This window comes from Marmota flaviventris, chromosome 14 (assembly GCF_047511675.1).
Source record: "Marmota flaviventris isolate mMarFla1 chromosome 14, mMarFla1.hap1, whole genome shotgun sequence".
In the NCBI taxonomy this organism is placed as follows: domain Eukaryota; kingdom Metazoa; phylum Chordata; class Mammalia; order Rodentia; family Sciuridae; genus Marmota; species Marmota flaviventris.
Genome location: NC_092511.1, coordinates 51,838,620 through 51,863,580, shown reverse-complemented (window position 1 = coordinate 51,863,580; position 24,961 = coordinate 51,838,620). Strand labels below are relative to the sequence as shown.

General features: G+C 34.0%; 1 protein-coding gene across 16 annotated transcripts in view; it reads left to right on the top strand.

Annotated features, from left to right (window-relative positions):
- Positions 1–24,961, top strand: part of Wdpcp (WD repeat containing planar cell polarity effector) — a 521,998-nt gene that overhangs the window by 267,833 nt on the left and 229,204 nt on the right. For 14 of the 16 annotated variants that reach the window (XR_011704348.1, XM_071601637.1, XM_071601635.1 and 11 more), the window contains 3 exons: positions 13,513–13,627; positions 16,151–16,284; positions 19,625–19,816. Coding sequence is in view for 15 of the 16 variants with exons in the window: in XM_071601637.1 (XP_071457738.1) it covers positions 13,513–13,627; positions 16,151–16,284; positions 19,625–19,816 (441 nt within the window). In the remaining variant the exon portion in view is untranslated. The remainder of the gene's footprint in view (positions 1–13,512; positions 13,628–16,150; positions 16,285–19,624; positions 19,817–24,961) is intronic. The other 2 variants (XM_071601636.1, XM_071601633.1) reach the window with 2 other exon arrangements.

The window sequence follows — 24,961 nt, the reverse complement described above, 5'->3', positions numbered from 1 at the left end:
TGGAGAAAAATAAATCAAGAAAGATAGGAAGTATAGTTTACCAACTATGGTCGGGCAGGATGTGCCTGATATTTTGTGGTCAAGAAAGGATTTAAGGTATCCTGAGATATAAATGTAAAGGAAGTGAAGGAGTAAGCCATGGAAGACGAAGAGGGTTCTAGGTAAAGGGAACAGCAGGTGCAAAGACGCTGAGATAGGAATATACTTGATATATTGAAAAACAGCAAGGAGTCTATAGGACTTGGGTGGACTGAGCAACTAGAAGAGTAATGGGAATTGAGGTCAGAGAGGAAACAAAAAACCAATTTATATTGGGCCTTCTGGCACATTGAAAGGTCTTGACTTCTACTCTAAATGAGAAAGGAAGCTTTTGACAAAGGAGGGACATGTTTTAATTTGGGTCACTCCAGCTATTGTGGTGGAAATAGAAAAAAGGGAGTGAGAATAAAAGAAGGAAGATCAGTTTCTAACTTCTAGGTTCTTATATTAGTCCATGGTAAGGTATAATGGTGGTTTTGGCTGATTAGTAGTGGTAGAATGGTAAGAAATGGCCATGTTCTGGGGTACATTTTGAGTGTTAGGGTATCAGAATTTGCTAATAGGGTCAAATGTGGGGTACAGAAAAAACTTCCAAGCAGTTGAGTGAGTGAAGTTGCCATCCATTGAGATGGGAGAGATTTGGAAGAGACATTTATTTTTATTTTTTTATAGATGGACAGCATGCCCTTATTTATTTTTATGTGGTGCTAAAGATTGAACCCGGTGCCTCACAGATACTAGGCAAGCACTCTGCCACTGAGCTACAGCCCCAGCCCAGGAAGAGACATTATTGAGGGAAATATCAGGAGTCCAGTTTTAGAAATGTTGTATTTGAACTGCCCATTAATAACCAAGTGAGAATGTAAAAAAGACAAGTTGTAAGAGTTTGCTGTTGAGGGAAGGTTTTGAGCTGCAGCTGTAAAATTAAGAGACAGCCACGCAGATGGTGTCAGTGCCAAGATATTGATTAAGATCACCAAGGCAGGGTCTGGAGTAAGTGGCTCAGTGGTAGAGCACTTGCCTGGCATGTGTGAGGCACTGGGTTCGATTCTCAGCACCACATATAAATAAATAAAATAAATGTCCATTGACAACTAACAAATATTTTTTAAAAAGATCACCATGGCAGTGAATGTAGACAGAAATAGAGGAGGCCAAAGGGATGATATCTTGGGTCCCCTAACATTTGGAGACTGGGGAGGTGGAAAAAGAAGGTGGATGATAACAAAGGGAATATGGTTCCCTGAAAAACAGGTTTCAAGAATAAAGTCAAGTGTTACTAGAATGCAAGATAGCAGTAACCAGATGCCTGAGATTGTCCATGGGGTGGGTAACATGTGCGTCACTAGTGACCTAGATAAAAACAATTTCAGGGGATGGTGAAGGTAGAAGCCTGATTAAAAAGTATTTAAGAGAAAATGGAAAGAGAGAAATTAGGGGTTTACAATATAACCATGGGTTTAAGGTTATAAAGGAAAATGGAGAAATAGGAAGAAGTGAAATTAAAAGAGTTTTGAAGTTTTTCTTTTTTACATGGGAGAAATTATAGATGCTGGTAGGCTAATGAGTGTGGTTCTATAGAAAGGAGGGCAGTGAAAGGAAAGGGAGAAATTAATTGCTGGAGCTAATGGCAAGAAAAAAATAAAAGAAAAATACACCTACAAAGGAGATAGGGACAGAAAATAGATGCCTTATGCGATGATATCATGAAACTGTCCATCAGTGGGGACTGCTTAACTCTACACTTCTTGTTACGTGAGAAAACCAAGCTCACGTTATGTAATGTTTTTTGAAGTTCTGGGATACACAAGATAACATATGAAAACATTTCTGATTAACACAACATATTATTTAGAAATGTTGGGATAAAATAGAAGAACCTGTTAATATTTGAAAGTAGTTATCTTTGATGAGAAACTAGGGAGATAAGGCAGTAAATAGCTGTTTTGATTCTAAGTATTCTTTGACGGTTTAACAATTTATACATTCATTTCTTTATATCCTTTTAAAATGTACTCAGAGTATCAGTTTGGGTCTTGTAAAAAGCACATACCAAAATGGTACTGGTGGTGCAAAAGATTTATAGAGGAGATAAGAAAGATAATGGGGAAGGAAGCAGAAGTAGGTCAGGAGAGCTGTTCAACATTGGGGCTGATCTGAAACTCTTGAAAGGAGAGGGAAGGAAGAAGGATTGTGTAGAAAGAGCCATAGGCTGAAGCATGATGCTGAAAAAATTTCAGCTGAACCAAATGTTGCTCCTTACAGGAGTTTTCTATTGAACAAAATTGGGCTGGTCCCATACCCCATTATCCTCAGTCATTGGCTGATATTCAACAGGGAAAGTGTAGCGTCCCATCAGTCAGCTATTCTCCTAGCCTTAGTTTTTCTTGAAGGAGCTCTGATTGGTTCATATTAAAGCCATCACACTCACAAAAGTTTACATTGAACATTTTATAAAGAATGTATGTGTGTGCCCCTGGTGGCTTGGGAGGCTAAGACAGGAGGATCTCGAGTTCAAAGCCAGCCTCAGTAAGGCGAGGCGCTAAGCAACTCAGTGAGACCTTGTCTCTAAATAGAAGACAAAATAGGGCTGGGGATGTGGCTCAGTGGTTGAGTGCCCCTGAGTTCAATCCCTGGGACACCCCCCCCCCCCCGCAAAAAAAAAAAAAAAGCATGTGTGTGCTTTTGCACTACATACAACACTATAGGAATTTTAATGTTCAACTAGTGAGCTTAATATCTTGTCCTAATAATCACTCTTGTTTAGTCAAAAAAATTCACTCCTTTCTTGGAAAGATAGAAAAAAATAATTTGTTTTAACTTGACAACTTGAATCCAAAGTTTGATGACCTGTGATAATCTACTGATGCATCAGTTGTTTACATTTTAGAACCCAGTTTTGAAACATGCTTATGACAGAAAATTTTCATTCTCTTTATAATAATGTGTCTTTGTATCATCAATGAACATTTCCTTTCTATTCTCTTCATAAATGGTTCTTTCTTCTCTTTTATTTACTGTTTTCAGTTTAAAACATTTCTCTAAAGAAACTCATAACTTCTTGGCTCTACCCTTGGCATTCATATTTAACAATGCTCTGGAAGCTTCAAGGTATTTTTTCTCAAAGGAAGTCAGTTGAAGACTACAGGCTTTAGCTGGGGTTGTGGCTCAGTGGTAGAGCACTTGCCTAGCATGTGTGAGACACTGGGTTCAATTCTCAGCACCACATATCAATGAATAAAATAAAGGTCTACCAACAGCTCAAAAAATATTAAAAAAAACTACAGGTTTCCCTTACATATTCTATTTAATTGTAAATACATGTAAAGCTAAATGAGTTCAAAATGTGAATAATTTAATTTTCCCCTGTTGATTTCCATATGTGTTTTACAAAGTAGAAATAAATATGAGAAATTTATCTAAGTTTTAAATAGAAAGTTAATAGAGAGTAAAGTAATGGGAAGACTTCATTCATTATACTTGAATGTTTGTACTTATTTTTTATATAAAAACCTAAGTGACTTATTTTAAATGTAGAACATTGTATTAGATACACAGGTTGAAGTGTGCCAGATAGAAATGTGTGTACAAACTAAGCATTTAAAGTTGAGCATGATATTTGAGAATACTGTATTATAAATGTGCCAGTGCTAACTGATAGAAAGCTTCAAGCCTTTTTTGCCAAATTATAATTTATGCCTCTTAGTTTAAAAAAAAAAATTTTTTTAGTTGTAGGTGGACACAATCCCTAAATTTATTTTTATGTGATGCTGACGTTACTTCAGTTATCTGTGCCAGTGTTTATTTAGCTGTGAAATGATGGTAAAAATATCCAACTCATAGGTTTATTATACGAATTAATTTTACACATGTGAAATATTTAGAACAATGTCTGGCACAGATACCTGTATTCTGAAGAAATAAATTTAATCTGTATGTCAACTCAAACTTTTCAACAACTCTGACAGTTTTTTTAATTAAAAAAATTATTATAAAAACACATAACATAAAATTTATCATCTTAATCATTTTTAAGTGTCCGATTCAATTAAGTATGTTCACATTTTTGTAAAACAGATGTTTAGAACTTTTTTATCTTGTAAAACTCAAACTGTACCCATTAAACAACAGCTCCCCTGAGCTCCTAGTAACCATCATTATATTTTCTGTTTTACAATTCCACCAACAGTACAAAATTATTCCAATTTCTCCATATTCTCAACAACATTGATTTAGTTATTTTATCACTCTAAATCACTACCATCCTGATGGGTGTAAAGTATTATCTTCTAATTTTGATTTGCCTTTCTATAATGGTTAGTAATATTTTTGCATGTACTTATTAGGAGTTTGTATGTAATCTTTTCAGAACTGTCTCTGCAAGTCTTTTGCCAATTTCTTTTTTTTTCCTCTTTCCTTCTACTCCTCCTTTCTTTTTTCTTCAGTACTGAGGATTAAACCCAGGGCCTCTTGCATAATAGGCAAGCACTCTGCCCTGAGCTATACTCCCAGCCCTTCCATTTATCCACTGGGTTATTTGATTTTTTGTTGTTGTGGTGGTGATGGTTCTAGTGGTTGTTGAATTATAGACATTCTTTATATATTTTGAAGATTAGCTCCTTTTTAGCAATATGATATGCAAAATTTTCCCCATTGTATAGTTTACCTTTTCATTCAGTTGAGTGTGCCTTTTGATACACAGAAGTTTTTATGTTTGATATAGCCTCATTTGTCCGTTTTTGATGTTGTTGCCTGTGCTTTTGGTGTCCTATCCCAGAAATCATTGCCAATTCTGATATCATGAAGCTTTTACTCTACATTTTCTTTTGGAAGTTTTATAGTTTTGGGTCTTAACATTTTATATTTTTACTCCATTTTGAGTTAATGTTTGTATATTGTGTGAGGTTCAGCTTTGTTCTTTCATATGTAGGTATTCAATTTTCTAGTACCATGTGTACCATTTGTCTTTCCCCTTTGAATGGTCTTGGTACCTTTGTTGAAAATCATTTGACCATGTATGTGAAGGTTTATCTCTGGAACAGAATATATTCCATTGATTTATGGGTTTTTCTTAGCCAGTACCACACCATTTTTGATTACTATAGCTTTGTAATATGTTTTGAAATCAGGAAATGTTAAGTCCCTCAGTTTTGTTCTTTTCAGTCATTTTTGTTATTCAGGGTCGCTTGACATTCCTAGTCAGCTTTTGAATAGGCTCCACTCTTTTCCATTTAAATAAATAAGCACAGTTCTTATTCAATCCCATATCCCCTCCCCTCCAGGCACTACCTTTTCCTTCTGAATCATATTTCTCAAAAGAATTGTCTGTATTTGGAGTCCATTTCTTATTGTTTACTCAGCATTCAATCAACTTTCTTCTTCTTCTGTATTCGACACATATTCTATCAATTTGTTTCTGCTTTGTTCACCATCAGATTTCCATCTCCCAAGAGGGCATTTATCAAATATTTGAGAGGAGACATTGTAAAACTCACCACAGGTATTTTGTGAAATTTTTTCACTTTAATCAGCATTTTAAAAAATTTTTAATTGAAAAAGTAACTGTTAATCTTTATGGTAACAGTGTTATGTTTTGATGTATTTATACATTGGAGAGTGATTAAACAAATCAAACTAGCAAATCTGTTACCTCATATTTATCATTTTTTTTTTTTTGTGGTGAAAACATTTAAAAACTACTTGGAGCAATTTTGGGATTTGTAGCATTTGTCTGTGTCTGACTAAATGTTCTCCAAGTCCATTCATGTTGTCCCAAATGACAGGATTTCTTTCCCTTTTAAGTCTGAATAATATTTCATCATGTATATATACCACATTTTCTTTATGTGATCATTTTTAGTTTTGGATATTTTTTTGTTTTGGTTTCTACTTTAACAAAAAGCAATAGTAACAGTTTAACAATATTCAACTCTTAAGAAGTTTCTGTTGTGCTTAAACCTACCATAATCCTCTATGGGATAAATTAGGAAGATTAAGGGTGAGTGTGTGTATACATGTGTGTGTGTGTGTGTGTGTGTGTGTGTGTAAGTAAACTCAGGAAGTGCTATTGTTAGTCTTGAAGATGGACCAATTATGTGAAAAGTTTCTAAGGTTTCTGGAGGGTTGTAAAAGATTATTATTTCATGCTTTAGGAAACACTCTTATGCTTATGCTACTTTAATATGGATTATAGAGAAGGAGACTTGCAAGGTATAAAGGTCAGTTGTTGAGTATGTTCCAATAAAAGAGACTAGACAAGGAAGTATATTTAAAATGGTAGGCCTGAGGTAAATGGAAGAGACCCAGTAGAATTTACTGGTGAATTTGGATCTTTGTAGGTAAAGGAGAGCAATTAAAAATGGAAATCTCAAAACAAACACCTTTAATGTGTTAAAATTTAAAATAATAGATAATCCCCAGTAATTGTAACATGGAACACAGCACAAACATATATAGTAAAAAGCAAATGTTCCCCCCACCCCAAACTCATTTCCCTCTCCAGTGGTAATTTTGGTTAGTAGCTTGACTTATATCCTTCTTCAAACATTCATCTGTGTATGTGTGCGTATAAATGCATATTTTAAAAATAAATGGAATAATACATATTATTCTATAACTAGCTTCACACAACAATAGATAGTACATCTGCCAGTTATCTACAGATAATTCCTTTTTCCCCCCAGTACTGGGGAATAGACTCAGGATCTCATGCATGCTAAACAGGTGCTCTACCATTGAGTTGCTGCTACAGCCTCGACCTCCATATTTTTAATAAGTGCACACTAATCCATAGTTTAGATGTAGCATACTTTACAATTGTTGTCAATATCATTAGTAAATAAGAAAATTGGATATGGATGAATAATCAAGGCAATATATACTTTCTGACTCTTCAGAAACACATTTGTACCCTCTTTTTAAAGCCATAAAATAAGAATTATATTTGTGACCAGATATTTTAAGAGCTTAATTTAAAAGTTTTATAGAAAATTACCAAGTAACACCCAAACATTAAAAAGAAATCCCTAATATCAACTTTTTAAACAATCTATAAACCAAGAAGTTAAATTTGATGCCTTCTAGCTCCCGATCCTGTGATGTGCCTACTACCAGCAGTTTTGAGCTTATTCTTTCTGACATTTTTGTGTTTATACAATCTCATTATGCATATGTGAACACATACCACACTTGTTTTTTTCTAGTAAAATGAGTTTGTGCTGCTTGTGTAGATATATAACTTAAAAATTGTGTAGATCTATAACTTAAAAATTAGTTGCTTTACAATGTATCTTGGATTTGAGCAGAAAATTTCTGATTAATTAAACTTATCTATCTCTTATGTTATCTCTATTTATTTTCTTGTACTAACAACATTCACAATAGCCAAACTCAGAAGCAACTGATTTATTAACTGGAATGGTAATTTATCAATTTACAATGTGAGATATTTATCTGATATCATAGACATTGCTCATTTGCTTGGGGCATTCCCACCTGATGGATGAATTACTCAAGAGTCTAAATTATAGATAAGAAAGCTGATTGGTGAGCAGAGAATTAGAACAAAAGCAAGGATATGTTCTAACAGGATATTTCTAGCATGCTCAGGTAGCTCTATGTCTTACCCTGGAGCTCTTTCTATCTTGACAACTGGCATTAGTCATCAGAGTCATAGCCCTGAACATGGCTAGAGACACAAAGCAGGTTTGCTTCAGGGTCCTTATCTGGGTTGTGCACTGCCCACCTCTCCATTTGACACATCTGGCCAGGTCTTCATTTATGACAAAAGGCAGCTTAATCACATTACCCTTCCTTTATGTGAGAAAAGTATGATTAGAATTTGAGGAGCTCTCAAATCTGCTTGATGGAAACATGGAAAACATGTTGGCCTCCACAGTAATGCATTTACAAGCACTCTTTAGATGAGGTTCTGAAGAGGTGGCTAACATGGAGAGCTGTGATTATCACAACATCCCAAACATTGACAACTGTCCCTGGTGACCAAAATCATTTCTTGTTGAGAACCATTGGCTTAGAGTGAAGAAAAGATCCAGAGAAAGGGAAACCAGATGGCATGTTGCATGGAAGTCAACATAGTTAAGGATGTCAGTTCCTCACTGACAGGGAGAGTATAGAAATGGTATTAGCAGACCTGGTCTTTGCTTTCCTACTAATTATGCGACCTTTGATTAGTTGCTTTACTCTTCTGATTGGGAATTAGTATAAGAATTAATCTTACTTTTTTAGCTTTCATATTTATTGTGTGCTAAATTTATACTGGCATTTTTACATTCATTATAGTGTATGTCTTTTGTAAATTATGTTATGAAATATAATGTTTTATATCATCTGGTATGTCTTCCTGTTCATTTCTTGCCACTTATTTTACCCTTTTAGATATAAAAACTACTAATAGATGTAAAGCTTACCTTTTGATCTTTTTGTGATTTTGACCATGATTACAAATATTTTTCTTGGAATGATCGCTTTTCCTTACGTAAACACACAAAATTAAAATGTAGCATTATTTGTTTTATGATGAGAATAATTAATAAAATGAAATTTGTTAAATTGAAATAAACTTATCAGGCAGCTACATTTTTAGATATGAATGTGTTCCATATATCAAATAACGTTACACAGCTCTTTGAGAAACTACACAACCAACACTTCTCTTTCCAGAAAAATACCTGTTTATTTCTTAAAGTCAGTTCTGAATAGTGAGTCCATTTGATTTTTTTTCATCCTTGTCTTAGCTACATTTACTTTTGTCTCACTACTTTAATGGATTAGTCAGACGTGGTTTTCCTCTATACTCAATAAATGTTTGCTGAATGAAGGAATAAATTACAGAGAACATATTCTCTCTTTTCTAGCAAATTATCTGCTAAAATAATCGGTGATTCTAGTCTTCATTATAGATTTCCCTGTGTAAAATTGTTAATATCTGTGGTTTTCTCAGTTTCTCTGGAATTCATCCAATGGATTGGATTTTAAGGGAGTATGAAGTATCATTATCATGCAAATTCACTGGGCCTCTAGGAAAGTGGCTCTATCATACTTTATTTTCTCAAGCCCTAGAATTTACTCCCAGCATCTTGATTACTTGTTGACTCTCTAGATTGTAATGTTTAATACTGCTATCTCCCATATGGATCTTAATGATCTCATGGGATCAGTCTTGGCTGTCCACCAATCGTGGATTGAGCATATCACCCATTGTTGATTTTTAGTACTGACCATGAATGCCTTTCCTTATCATTTCTACCCATGTGTGATAATAATCACATGAATTGTGGGGCGGGGGGTCTTTCTTAAATAGTGAAAATATTGATTCAATGGTCACTGTTGATCACTATTGTAAAAGAGCTTATTCACAATTACTTGTACTAGTTCGTCAATACTTGATACCAGGTGTGGTGTGTTTCTTTTCTTTGTATGTTCTAAGCTACCTCTTCTAAGAAGCAGTCCTCTATCCTAACTAAAGCCACGTCTCTAAAATGAGATCTTTTGTATTCTATACATCTTCTACCAGTTTGTTTCTGCCTTGTGTACCATCAGTTTTCCATCTGTATATTTGGTACACAGAAGGTGCTCACATAGTTTTTGAACTATTGAGTGGATGAAATAGACATTTTTGTTTATATTCTGATTTGATAAATGATGTAATCTTAATTTTCTGTTTCTTCTCAAAGTACCAGTTTACTTCCAATTAAGTACTCACTCTAAGCACTGTAGACTCTAACTTCGGCAAGAGAAACCAATTTGAAGAGCCATCCAAAGAACCTTAGAATCATTTCGGAGTTTCTTAAAGAGAAAACATACCTCTCTGGTATAAGCTCATTGAAGAAAATGAGAAGAAGGAAATGATGCAGTCATTTCCTGGAAGGATGTCAGAGAAAACAAGTCTCTGTTCCTATTCTGCCTTAGTAGTCTCCTGCATAACAAACATTATTCAAATTGAGACAATGTTGGGAAATCCCACTGGCCTTCTCATCCTTTCATCCTCAGGGCTCTTCTCAAGCTCATATCTGCTTTAGAGGTGCCTCCCTTTCCACTTAGCCTGCTCTTTTTCATTTTTCTGAGCTTTCAGAATCCTGAAACCCCTTGCCTTTGGAATAGGACACTATCTTGGTGTCCTTTATCCTTCTTGCCCTAATAAATCTCACACAGGCCTTTTCCTTTTTGGAGGCTTTAAAGACTAACCACTTTGGGAAAACAGGCAGAGGTGAGACTAGCACCTTCCTGTCTGGGCTGGAATATTCTTTTCGAGTTTCAGACTATTTTTTTCCTATCTCTACTTATCTCCTTTACTACCTCCAGGAGTGTCTTTGGCACCAGAACTTGGAAATCTCATGCTTCCCCACAGGGTGTTTTATAAAATGCATTAATTGGCTTATTAATTTATGTATTTCTTCATATTCCAAAATCTGGTATTAGGGATGCCTTTAGCCACAGAACATTTTGAGAGATCTGAAATGGTGGACATACCTTTATCATAACAGGTGCCCAAATTCAGTTTCAGTAAGAAGAATAACCTGATCTTTTAAAATGTCTAAAGTTGGGATACCCCAGAGTTCATATGTTGGACCCCGCCCCACATTTCCTAAGAGCTTGCCCATTTTCATGACTTTAAATACTACCTTTCTAGTGTTAATAACTCCCAAATATACATATCTAGTCCCCACTCACAGTAATTTCTGATTTTCTATTGGATATGTCCAGTTATTTCCATAGACACTTTAAATTTATGTCCAAATACAAACTCTTGATTTCCCATAATCTGAATTTTTTTTCTCCTCTAACATTCCTTATCTCACTAACCTGGTTGCAGAGACCAAAAACTTTGAGTCTTTCTCTTACAGGCCTCATCCAACCCTTCAGCAAGTTCTAGTGGATACTCTTTAAAATATATCTCAAATATGTCCACATATCATTTCTCCCAGCATTACTGTTCTGGTTCAAGTCATCGTCTTCTTCTACTGCAGTAGCCTTTTAATGGTCTTTTTTCTTCCGCTTTTGCCCTGCCCCTCTTTAAAACATAAATTAGTTTGTAATTCTCTGCTGTATATACCCCACTAGCTTCTCATCAACAAGGTCCAATCTGTGACTCTTGACTATGTCTCTACCTTTTTCCTCTGTGAATATTCCTCTCCCTCATTTCCCTCCAGAGGTACTGGCCTAGTTTTCTTCAGTCACTCAGATACATTCAAACCTGAGTTTTTGCATTTACTGTTTGCCTTGAACTCCCTTTCTGCAATCATTTGTATGGTTTGTTCCTTCTCTTATTTGGATCTGTACTCAAATGTCATTTCCTCTTGGAGGCTGTTATTTCTTTAATTAATCATCCTGTTTAAAATAGCATCCTCCTAAAAATTCTGAACTTACTGTGTTTTTCCTCCTTGGTTCTTATCACTATCTAATACTATATTATCTATGTCCACACTCAAATGAGGACAGAGAAGGTAAGGGCATTGTCAGTTTTGTTCATTACTCTATCCTTAGCACTCAGAACAGTGCCTGGCTCATAACAGTGTGCTAAATTTATATATATATATATCTGTAGGTGAATGAATGAATATATGGATAAGTGACTGAACTTAGACTTTGAGAAAGATTCTGAAGGAATGTTCAAGACCCACAGTGCCCAAGTAGTGCCCAAGTGCTCTTATCTCCATGTGCAGATGGATTATCTAATGAAGAGTTAGTTTTGATTTTTTTCTCCAAATATATATTGAGCACCTACTGTATGCCTGGTGTTATACTAGGCATTAATGATACAAAGATAAACATAACCTAACCAATGTGCATAAGAAAGTAGGAGTCAATGAATAATTAGGAAAAGAAGTGCTTAGAAGTATAAGATATAAATTTTTAGTAGATAAAAATTAACAGAAAAGGATAGGTGTAGCTCAGTCATGGAGCAGTTGCCTAGCATGCATGAGGCCCTGGATTCAATCCCCAGCACTGAAAAAAAAGAAGGGGAGAAGAATCTGTTGAGAGAGGAAGCTAGATATGAAAGATGATCCTAAAATTGCCTGAGAAGGGAAAATTTGGGAAGTGAAGACCACATGCTGTTTTGCTGTGAGGAATTCCCATAGGGATTTTGTCAGCATTTGCCATCAAGACATCATGCAGGGATGCATGTAATTCAGTGGAGATTAATTAATTTGTGAAGTATTTTGAAACTCCTGGAACAAATGTGCCTTCTCTTACTAGTCTCTGAAACTCATAACAGTGATTAAGTCTTCTTACCCTGCCTGCCTTAGCTCTTATAGAAGTATTAACATGAAATAAGATAGTGCATCTGTTGGTAAGGACAAAGATTCTAACACTGTATATAAAGGGACCCCCTTCAGTTTCTTTTCTGATTCATACACTTGAAATCTGTTGGGCAGTGGTAGAATAGTAGGCTTTCTTTCTAGAACTCTGGTCCCTGGTGCTGCTTGTCTTTCACACGGGTCTAAATATGTCTTAACATGGAATCATCCTCTCTAGCTAGGACACGAAGCCTAGGTGGGTGGGGAATTCCCCTGTTTTATTTAAATCATAGTTTTCTTTTCGTTTGGCTAGCATATTCATGATTAGTTTACTGACAATTGGGTTTTTTTTCTTCTTATACCATATGCTATTCCATGATTCATCAGCTTTGAGTCTGTTGCCTTGAAGGTGAAACAATTTCTTCCAATGTTGATATTTCAAAATCTCATGGATAACAAGCAGACGCATATGCATAGTCCTTTCAGAAGTTTTAAACATTTGGAGATGAATGAATTATGCTGCCACAAATGGAAAGAAGCAGTATAAACTTATAATTTTGATATCCAGTCATCTTTTGTTGGGTGATTGCTTGAACACTGATTTTGATAAAATCTGGAAGCTTTATTATATTATTCTCTCCTTGTGAAATTGTTTATGGTAGGTGTTATTATTTTTAAAATTTAGAATTTTACTTAATTGCCTTGATTTACATGCATTATGTTAGACTGACAAGATTTTTATTTTTGGAAATAAATAGGATTTAAATTCCAAATAAATCAACATTAGCTGTTTATATTGTAATAGTGGCTTCTTTTATATATGTAATGTATAACAATGACTGTTCAAACCTCAAGAAATATTCTTTTGGTATCTGATACAGAAAACATTTCAAATATTTTAGTAGAATATACTATGTTTTATGAAAGCAAAACAAAACAGTTATTTCTGCCTGAACATTACATATTTAGAAGATTAAGCTTCTAATAAACATGCACTAAGATTTCTGCATATAGCTTTAATCAATGTACTTAGTGTTTTGCATCATTTAGCCACCTGTCTCTTTTTTACTAAGAATGTCTGTGATTATTTTTCAGTGAACAAAACTTCATGATTTCATGATGTAAATAACTGTATAAGTTTTACATTTGGAGAAAGATTTTTAAGATTCTAATTCTTAGCATGTCTTCCTCTCTCCCCCTTACCTGATTTTAGCTCCTCTTTGGTTCAGGTGTGCTGGTGTCCCTAAGTCTTTCTGGGCCGCAGCTGGAGAAAGTGGTGATTGACAGAAGCCTGGTGGGGAAGCTCATCTCAGACACCATCAGTGATGGTAATTACCCCCATGTGCAAATCAATTGCCTACATTAACAGTGGGGCAGGAGAAATAGTGTGTCAACAGGTAGACTAATTATTACCACTGGGGACTTGCAAACACAACAAGTAATTGCTTGTAATAGCATACTTACAACCCCTGGGACCAATACAAGTTTGAACTAATATTAAATATCAATGTTTTTTTCTTGTCAAGTGTTAGACTCATATTCTGAGTATTTTTCAGTCTTCCTTTAAAAAAACAAAACCTTATTTTTAAAATAGGTTTTTTTCTATTCTTTCAAAATTATTCCTCTGTTACTGACATTTCAAATATTTTCATATCGAAATTAATTTTGAATAAATAACACAAATATGTCTACATAGCCACCAGTTGAAAAAAGATCATAAGTGCTTTGGCTCTTACAGAAAGATTCTTTGTTATTAAAACCTATGAATACTATATTTTGGGAGATGTGAGGCTATATTTTCTAAGTATTAAAAATCAGTGCTATTCTGGGAGTGTAGCTCATTGATCAAGTATTTGTGTAGCATGCATGAGGCCTTGGTTTTAATCCCCAGCACCACAAATAAAAAAGAAAGAAAGATCAGTACCAAAAATACTGGATAAATCTGGTTCTATTAAATGGCACCACAAGTGTATGTATCGTTGGTACAAAGCACAAAAAAAGATTTTAAGCTACTTATTGAATAGGAAGGTTAACTGACATTTATTAAGTCATAAAAGCTCAGTGATAGGTGCCAACCCACCTATATCATTTAATCCAAGAAAATAACCATATAAGATATAGTTATTTCCATTTTTATTAGATGAGGACCCTGAAGTTGAGCTACTCAGGAATATGCCCAGACTTACAGAGCTAGAGAATAACTGAGCTAAGATTTGAACACAGGTTCTGACTACAGTGCTCATTTTTTTTCCATAACACTATGCTAACTCCTGAATTTTTTATGATGATGTTCTTTCATTCAAAGTAAATGGTCTAAAAACAGTTTGTATCATCATGAAAGGTTAAAATGGTTAGTATCTTAAATTGAATAATCAAAGGAAAATGTAGTCTAGGGGAGGAGAGGACAGAGGTGAGAATAAAAAAGCCTTCTGTCCACTGTGTGCTCTCTGAACAAATCAGACACAATCATGTCACCTTAAAAAATAAATACTCTGGCCAGCACGGTGGCACATTCCCATAATCCAAGCAGCTCCGGAGCCCAAGGCAGGAGGATTTTGAGTTCAAAGCCAGCTTCAGCAAAAGCAAGGCGCTAAGCAACTCAATGAGACCCTGTGTCTAAATAAAATACAAAATAGGACTGGGGATGTGGCTCAGTAGTCGAGTGCCCCTGAGTTCAAGCCCCAGTACTAGGAAAAAAAAAAAAAAAGCACTCTGCAGGATTGCTGTAATTAGCAACATTACTGATAACAAGAAAAAGATTGTAAGCATGCCATTTCCCCTTCCTTGTAGGAATATGGTGCTGAGGAAGCTTCCCTGTGGAAGAGGTTCCATTTTCATATTCTAATAAAAGAGCATTGCAAATGAAATTGTGGCTGTGATGATTTTGTCATATTGATGCTCCTCTGTAAGAATTAAAAGGAGACTTCCAATACTATTCATGTCTTTGAGTTATCTTTTTTCACTTGTTTCTTTTATTTGTACCCAAAATAATACACTCTCATGGGACTATGATAACAATGTGATTTCTTGGCAGTTCTCCAGATTCTCCTGTAATTGTGTAGATACACTGTTGGTCACTGCTTGAATGGCCAGGGGTATAAAAATACAAAAAAAAATTATAAAACATTCAATAATTTTTTATGCTAGGAATAACACGAAACATTCCTCAGATTCCTATTATATATTTTAATCATAATTTCATATACCATTAATGGTTGTTTATATAACCCTGCTATTAATTATCTATCTACTTGTATGCTTTAGAAATGAAGCTGTAGATGTGTTTTTGCTAATCTTCATTATTAAATACTAACTTAATATTCATTCTGGATATTTTCATGCAAGCTGTTAACCCTCAAAAGAAGGATCACTAATGAAAATTTTAAAAAGAGATTGGTAGAGAACACTGATTGGTAGTATCCCCTAATCAGTCCACTTATTTTTAGATGGTTTGTGGTATATGAACATAGAATTAGAGTCTAAGCACAAATGAAAATAAATGTTGTTTTTCCATCATCACATTCAGGTGTGAAATAGTCTTTCTTTTATGCTTTTCTAGTCTTGGTTCCACATATGTATCATTTAGAGTGATCTCCAAACATCAGTGTATATTGAAATAGTAATAAGAAAAAGAGGAAGACACCAAATCCATATGAATAGATTGATAGTTATCATTCATTTTTAATATGTTCAATATCCTTGTAAAACATCATGCTATTTAGGAGACATTAGTGATTTCAATTATATTTATCTTCTGAAAATAGATTTTGTTATAGTATTTCAGTGAAAAACATCTGTTATATTCATTATAATTTTATTCTAACTGGTATTATCAAACCTTTTTTTTTAAGCTCTTCTCACAGACAGCTTCATCATCTTATCATTTTTGGTGCAGAACAAACTATGTTTTATTCAGTTTTCCAAGAAGATGGATTCTCCTGATATAAACAAAAGATTGGAAAAACTCTCAGCCTTAGATTACAAGGTAGAGATTTCAATGTGTATAGTCATATTATTAGTTCTTAAGGCATACTAGAGTATTACATGAATTGATGTTATGTTTATTTTCCTTGAACCTTTCAAGATTTCAGAAAAACCAGAATTATTGTAGGATTAAGCTTTATTCATATAAACAGTGGACATCCTAACTTTTCTTTTTCACTCTATGAAGAGAAGGAGGTCCTTAACACTGGCATATTTGGAGCAGTTTTTATAGTACTTATGGAAGTCAAAGGCAAGTTACACTTTTGAAAATGGTTTTCTTGCCAGCAGCAATATACACACCAATCTCATTTTCCCCTAAGAACTCATATAGCTGCTGTGATTTCCATTTCACAAGAAACAAAACATAAAACAACAATACCAGCCCCACCACCAACAAAACACATTTAAAAATAAAAGACTTATCAAGTACTTTATGTTTATTAACGCAAGATTTTTATTTTAAGTGATATGTTTAAATTTTTTCATATTACATTTTAACCGCTGGGAAGACATACTCTCTGCTAGGATGGGTATCTAATACATTTTCCAGGCTGTTTCAGTTCAAGGCCTCTTTTCAGCAATGACTTGTGTTTGCAAGATTGATCCAGCCTCTGTGTCATGGATTTGAGACAGTTCACTGTTCATTGGGAACACAGCTGATATACAGCTTCCTTAAGAAAGATGCACACTTATGTCATACCTAGAGTATTTATAGCAAAGACAAAGATTTTTAGAAGCTAGCTCTGTGTCTGAAATTTGTGTATTTTTAGAAAAGTTGTATTTTACTGAGCTTTTTGCCATTTGGGATTATTATTTATTATGATTGACTTGGTAGTAGTATGGGGATTGTTTAGTAAAAGCATCTATTATTTAATAAAATTTTGGGGCATAGACTAAAGTACATGAAGCAAGGTTTTCATTATGGTTTAACTACAGTCTGGTTTTGTTTGTCAGCTTTGTGGTGCTTCTATAAAACTTTATGTAATATTGATTTTCTTCAATTGAAAAATCAGTGATACATATTAGATTTGGTTAGTCAAAAATATAATTTCCTTTAGCATTCTTAAAATGATGTTATTTTCTAAACAGCTACCTGTAGATTTATTTGAAATATTTTTTACTTACTGATATTGGCCTTTAAAATATGCCAGTATGCATTAACTGAAAACATTTAAAGTAAGTGTTGTTAATGATGTTATATAAAATTTTGTATGATTGTTTCTTCATCTTAGGTTTGATGAGTAGCTTGGTTAAGTCTTCTCAACTGATAGATAAATAGCTCCCTGATAATGAGGACAGAGAAAAACTATCAGGTTATCAGTTTTCCTTATGAAAATATGTGGAAAATAGACCTAGTCTTTGGGTTATTATACCTTAAACAGGCAATTAATTTTTTTACTCTTTATGCCTTTGGATTTGGAAAATTAGGAACATGGACTCTCCACATTATTTCTATACCTTTGAGAAGTAATCTCTTTCCCTTTGGAAAACCCATGAATTTCACTTCATATTTTAATATTTAAAATATAAATATATGAATAATTATATCCATTCAAAGGATATTTTAAGAAATTTGTTTATTATGACAGGATGCTAATAACTCCTGATCATGACAGACTACTAATACCATTAATATTCATAGGAAATGTGAAATTTCAGATAATTGATTTGCTTTATGTAAGAACTGAAAATGCCAGTCACTCATTTTAACTCTATTCTCTTGTCTAGAAATTTTTAAATAACATGCTTACATGGCAAGTTGTACATCAAAATAGAATGTGTGTGTATTTGTAAGTACTTAGCAATTCCAAAGTGGTATTTCTCTTAAGTATGAAGTTAATATACTGAGAACTTAAATATAGAAATTTGCACTTAAAAGCACAAGGTACACCTGTGTTTTGTCCTTGCCCAGTTGGATTTTAAATCAAGGAAGTGATAATAGAGAGTATTATAATTCTGCTTTTCTTTACAACTGTGCCATAATTTAATTATTTCAGATTGAAATAATTTTGGCAAAGGAAATTTCAGGGTAAATATTCCTGAAACTGTTGACCTTTAACAAGTTTTCCTGTCTATATTTTAAAAATCCAATTCAATTTAACATTGAAGGGACAGTGTAGGGAGTTAAATGTTTACCATGAGAGAACAACACTGGTAATTACTTTGATTTCAGTTCCTTTTGATGTGCATTCAGAGGATGAAGAGGTCAATAATATTATGGCCATGCAAATAGAAAAGGGTTCCTTTTGACCATATTGAAAAAAAATAGCAGAGGATTATTAAAGCATTAACCTTGATTTTAATGGCCTTGGTTGAGTGGTGAGATCACAATTTGGATGAGCCTGATTATTTACTAAATACAATACATAAATGCAACGGGTTCTTAACACCCATTGCACTCTGGCATTATCGCATTACTGCCATCCTTTGTTGCCTTGCAGACAGGAATATGAAAGCAATCTGTCATGTAGTGAGACTGGCTCCAGAAGCATTTCTCTGATAAGAAGACCCCCTGCCCTTTGCTAGTGTCTGGTCCAGTAGGCTTAGCCATGCGCTTAATCCCCAGAAAGTGGTTCGATTATTGCTGACCAGCAATGGCAAGATAGTTTTTTTTTCTTCCAAGCTATCAACCTTCCATTAATTCCTTAAGCAGAAATACGGTGCAATCTATATTTCCTTGGCATGTGTCACCCAGATGGTGCCGTGCTTATGTTTTCAAATAACCATGTTCCAAAATAACATAGTTTGAATAATAAATTCTACAAATCCTTCCTAAGAAAGAGGAGCATAATTCTCAGAAGCTGCATAAACTTTTACGCATGATGCTGTGGCTTATCCCTTTTATGCAGAATATATGTGTATATGTCTCGTATATTCTTTAAAGAGATATTTGCCTCAAGTTGTTTTTCCTTTTATTGTTGTCAGTCATTGTTAACATGTTATGTCTTAAACAGTAGTTCGACACTCTTGGTCAGCAGTACTGAACTTGTCATTTAATACAGCTGGTCTTAAATCCTATGTGTAGGTCGATGCTGTCAAGCAACCATGACTGTACATTTTGGTATTGATTGGAATTGCTACATTCAATTCCTTCCTAACTCACATTTCTTCTTTTCCTTTCCTCTGCTAAAAATGGGGAGAATTTGAACATATGTCTTTTTTATATATGTGTCAAAAGAATTTGGTAAATTCTGACACTTTCTTAAGCACATGTTTAACATGCATATTTACTTGCATGTATTTACATTTACAGATGCTTTAATTTTAGTAATACTTCAAAGATTTTGCATCTTTTAAAAAGAAATGTTTCTTGTATTCTTTTTTTTTTTTTAAACTATTAGATTTCCTATTATGAATTACCTGGTCCAGTAAACAGGACAGCAGAGCGTCGTCTAGCTATCAATTGTATTCAGGATATGGTTGTTTGCTGGTGGCCACTGGTCAGTGATGATGCTTGGCCTTGGGCCCCAATTTCTTCAGAGAAGGACAGAGCCAATCTTCTGATCCTGGGTTATACTCAAGGAAAACTGGAGGTAAATTTAAAATAAATATATATCTCTTAATGAAGTGCAAGTAAAATAGTGTTATTAGTTTTGCTGTTCTGAGAAAAATATGAATATTGTCTTAAACCTATTGTTTATTTTCAAATACTCAAAAAAGGAAATTATATATGAAATGAAATCTTAAAAAAGTATGAGAGCTAGAGGATAAATGGACAATTCCAAGGCTGACTGGAATACTGTAATGATTAAAAACACAGGCTTCTAGTTTCAAATCTAGCTCTTCTACTACTTAGCTGTATGTGCTTGAGCAAGTTACTAACCTCTATGTGCTGTAGTTTCATTATTTGAAAAATAAGTAAATATAGATGAATAAGTTAATACATGCATTTAGAGTAGTACTTATATACAGTAAACTCTGAATCACTATTCACTATTGTCATTATCATTAGTACTATCCTACAATTTGTTCATTATTTCATAACTATGAAAGTTATGTTACCAGTTACTCTCTTCAGACTTCAATCAGTCAATTAACAAACATTAGTCAAATGCCTATTTTGTATAAGGCCTTGTGATGCCAAATGACCAGTGGGATGAGAAGATGTAAGAAAAGCTATAAAGCAGCAGCCTTCTCACTGCAGTATCCTGTCTCTAACAGAAGCACCAAAAACGTTAATCTACCAGGAGAGGACAAAATCCCCACTCTATTCCTGACAATGGTTTATTCATTCACTCTTGTAAGAAAACCTGTGTGTATTTTCAGTTTGTACCTATACTTTGAATACAGAATTCTCTGTTTATCTTTTTTTATAACTTGTAAAAAAGAGCTCTCCCTCCCTTTTTGTTCAAGTTTTATCTGGGTGAAATGGTGTGTTCCTTTATTTTCCTCTAAATCTGTTATCTTTTAGACTTCTGAAGAGTATTTCTCAGAATTAGTATTCTGAGATAACATGAACAAGTCTATTTTCTCTATCTACCTCTCTGATTTTATAAACTGGGAGACTGGCTTTTAAGACCAAAGAGTCCTAATATTTTATCCATAGTATTTATGCATGTCTTCCTTAGGAATCTTCTCAATCTGCTATAGAGAATTTGATTACTTTTTCTAGAATTTTTCCAATTCAGTTGTAATGACTAAAATCACTGAGAGTGCTTCAGATGTGGATTTTATGGGACAGAGCAAGTGCTGGTTCCCTGCACATCCTGTCTGTGTCCACCATTTTATTGATTTGGGTTCAGAAGCTCCTTGAGTAAAAGTCTTCATAAACATGATTTAAAGTAATTAAGCTAATTAGAATTCCATTAAATGTTCTGTATATAATAAAAGTGAAAACAATTAAATCAGCCTTTAGTTATACACTTTACAAATTACCTTCATTTGAAATGAGTGCACAGAATGAAATTAGGGTTGTCTAAAAGCATGTTCATATGGCCTGTGTCCCTCATTACCTGATGTCATCTACATCATAGACATCAGAGTTGAACAGATCTGGGTTTGTCTGTTGATTACACCATTGGCTAACTATAACCTTAATCAAGTTTATGCCTCTAAACTTCTTCCTGCCTTTTGCTAATTCTGTGTTCTGTGGCTTTAGGTAGATCACCTACCCTGGCTGACTCTAGTTTTCTTATTTTTAAAGTGATAGATTTAAACCAGATAGGTCACCTCCAGGTCCCTGACAGTTCAAAAATGTGCTTATCTGGATTCTGAAGCACAGATCTTGTTTAGCCATTGCCTGTTCAAATGACTTCAGTAGATGCTGAAACTAAATTCAGCCTCAACACTGAAAAGCCTGTGATGACTGGCCTTGACCTACTTTCCCAGTGTTCTTTTCTTATATAAATGTATGCTCTAGCCAGATGAATTACTTACTGCTTCATTATTTCCCATTACCTGCATGCGCACATTAATGGTTTTTCCTACCTGAAAAAGCTATGTCATTCAGCAACTATTGAGTATGACTGTAAGTAGATACTGTATTTCATACCAGGAGATATGATTAAGAAACTATCCTGCCTGCAGTGATCTTAGTGTCCACTAGTGAGAGAAAAAGTGTGAATGTGCTGTGGATAGAGTATGTGTAAACTGAAATTCGAACCACAAGGAGTTATTTATTCTGATCAGATGATAGGGAGGGGGAGTTAAAAAGACTTGAGTACCAAAAAGAATTATCTGATACTGAGTTTTCAGTAAAACTTACCTGTTAAATTACCTGGGTATGATGTCTTTTAAGGAGGATACAGTTTTTCATTACTGATCCATATTTAGAGTTTATTGTTTCTATTTTTTCCTGAGTTGTTTTCCATAATTTATATTTCTATAAAATTAAACTTTTTATATAAGTATTCAGATATATTTGCGTAAGGTTGTATATGATATTTTTGCATGATTTTTTTTTTAACTGCTAGGGATTAAACCCAGGGACTCACACATGCTAGGCAAATGCTTTACCACTAAGCTACATCCCAGCCCAAACATGATTTTTTTTATTCACAATCATTGTATAATGTCCCCTTTTGACTCCAAATCTATTAAGTATATAATTATTTTCTTTCTGTAGCAAGGGCATTTATTTTAGAATATGACCCTTTCAGCTATTCTATCAAAATTAGCCTGCTGGGAAAATTTGTAAAGATATCTTTTTCAAAAATGTATTTGAACTTCAGTATGCCAAAAATGAATATTTTTTGGAAAAAAAAATTATTTTCTCGGAAAATAATTGTTTTACTTTGTGTGTGTATGAAGATATAATCTTTAACTATGAAGTAGAGCATTTTTTTTCCTTGAAACTATCATGAATTAAAACCACCAGTCTATTATAGTAGTTTTCACTAGTAGTAGGGGACTTCTTGAACTAATCACCAGAATAAAGATACAGTGTGCTTTTATACCCTAAAATTCAAACTTTTTTTTTTTTTAAAGAGCAGTGTAGAGAAGAAATTTAATTTTTGGATCTGTTAAAGTATGGGTTTTAAAAAAGCATTTCCCATGTGGTTTTAATCAGTAAAGATAATAAGTTTTTATTTGGCAGGTTCCTAGAATAGTAGTTCCTAGCCTTGACAATATATTACAATCACCTCAGAGAGGATCCACCCAGACTAGTTCCCTCAGGATCTCTGGATAGGAGGGGCCTTCATAATCTTTTCCGGGTTTCCTTGGTGATTCTCCTGGGTATTCAAGTTGAGGCCCACTGCTTTATAGCAAACTTAAAAAAAAAAAAATTAGAGTTATCTTTTTTGCATAACATACCATGGAAAGGATAAAGCCCACATACTGAACCAAATAAGAGTTTTAACAGTAGATTCTAAGTAGAAAATTGGCTTACCAAGCAGCTAAAAAAAGAAAAAGAAAACAAAGGAGACAGAAATAAGCTTTCTGTGACTGAATTATCTGTCTTTCAGAGGAGAAACAGTTTTTAATTTATTTTATGGATATTAAAAAACTGCTGGTCTAATTTCACACCACAGAGCTCTAAATAACAGTCCATATCTTAATTAAAAGCATTAAGAACAGAGGTAGTTATTTAGTCTAAGAAAAAAATTCTTTTGAAAAATATACAGTATATAGTGTGGAAAAAAATTGTTTGTTTTTTGGTATTGGGAATTGAATCCAAGAGTGCTCTACCACTCAGCTCTTTTTTAAAATTTTATTTTGAAATAGAGTCTCACTAAATTTCCCAGGCTGGTCTTGAACTGTGATCCTCCTGCCTCTGCTTCCCAAGCTGGAATTACAGGCATTCACCACCAATTCTGGCTAGAAAAAGAAATTTTTATCAGCAAATTCATTTAAAATTTATTTTAATGGAGTATATGTACATTATTATATATAATATGATAGTCATTTTCACATATGCTTTTTTTTAAGGTACTGGGGATTGAACCCAGGGGCACTGTATCACTGTGTGACATCCCCAGGCTTTTTTTTTTTACTTTATTTTGAGATAGGGTCTCTGTAGTTTGTCTAGGCTGGCCTTGAATTTGTGATCCTCCTTCCTCAGCCTCTTGAGTAACTGGGATTACAGGCAAATACTACTGCGCCCTGTTCCATATACTCTTTATACTTCTTTTTAAAAAGTTATCACCATTTTCCTAGAACTATCTTTTTCATTCACTTTGACAATAATGTGATGACAACTTATTCTGCCCTTTTATATTTGAGCAGGTATTTTAACTTTTTAGATGTGTGGATGATAATACTTTCTGAGTATGGTGTAATTTCATAATATCTTACTCAGAAAAGATAAACTGTATTTGTTGACCAAATTAATCCAAAACACATCAGCAGACCTTTTAAACTTTAAAACTGTTGTCAGGATTATGGAAATATAACCTCACAAAAATACTTTTTCCGGGGCTGGGGATGTGGCTGAAGCGGTAGCGCGCTCGCCTATGGGCCTGTGTGCGGCCCGGTTCGATCCTCAGCACCACATACAAACGAAGATGCTGTGTCCCCCGAAAAAAACTAAAAAATAAATATTAAAACTCTCTCTCTCTCTCTCTCTCAAAAAATATTAAAAAAATACTTTTTCCACATAAAAATTAAACACTGTTATTTCTGTGATTTTTAGAAACAATGACAAATGGAAAAGTAATAATGTGACCAACTGTTAAGATAATAAAATTAGACAAAGGAGGCATTTAAAAACCATTACAGATATGTTCAAATGAAAAGCCAAAATATTTAAGAAACATCTCTTCCAAAGAAATGTCATGTACTGTGTCAGCTTTTAGCCAAATGACAAAGGTATTCTGTTTTACGATTTTTTTTCTAAAAGCTGTTTATTATAAAATAAAACACACATAAAGAAAAACACAAAATAAGTTTCTAGCTTAACAAGCTATTATTAGGGGAACCTTTGAGTTGAGAAATAGGATTGTGTGGTACTCTGGTGTAATTCCATGTGTCACAATCTTAACCCCTTCTCCTTCCCTAGAAGTCACTACCATCATGGTTATTAATCATTTCCTTGTATACCCATATAGTTTTTAGTTTTATCACCCAAGTGAATCCCCAGAAACTAAGTATAATATTATCCACTTAAAACATTTCAATGTATATTTTAAGTTTCTCTTAATTTACAAATTCCCATCCATTTCTTTTTCTTAAAATCTGTTGATGCACAATATATTCACGTATGGAAATGTCACAGTGAGACCCATTAATTTGTACAATTA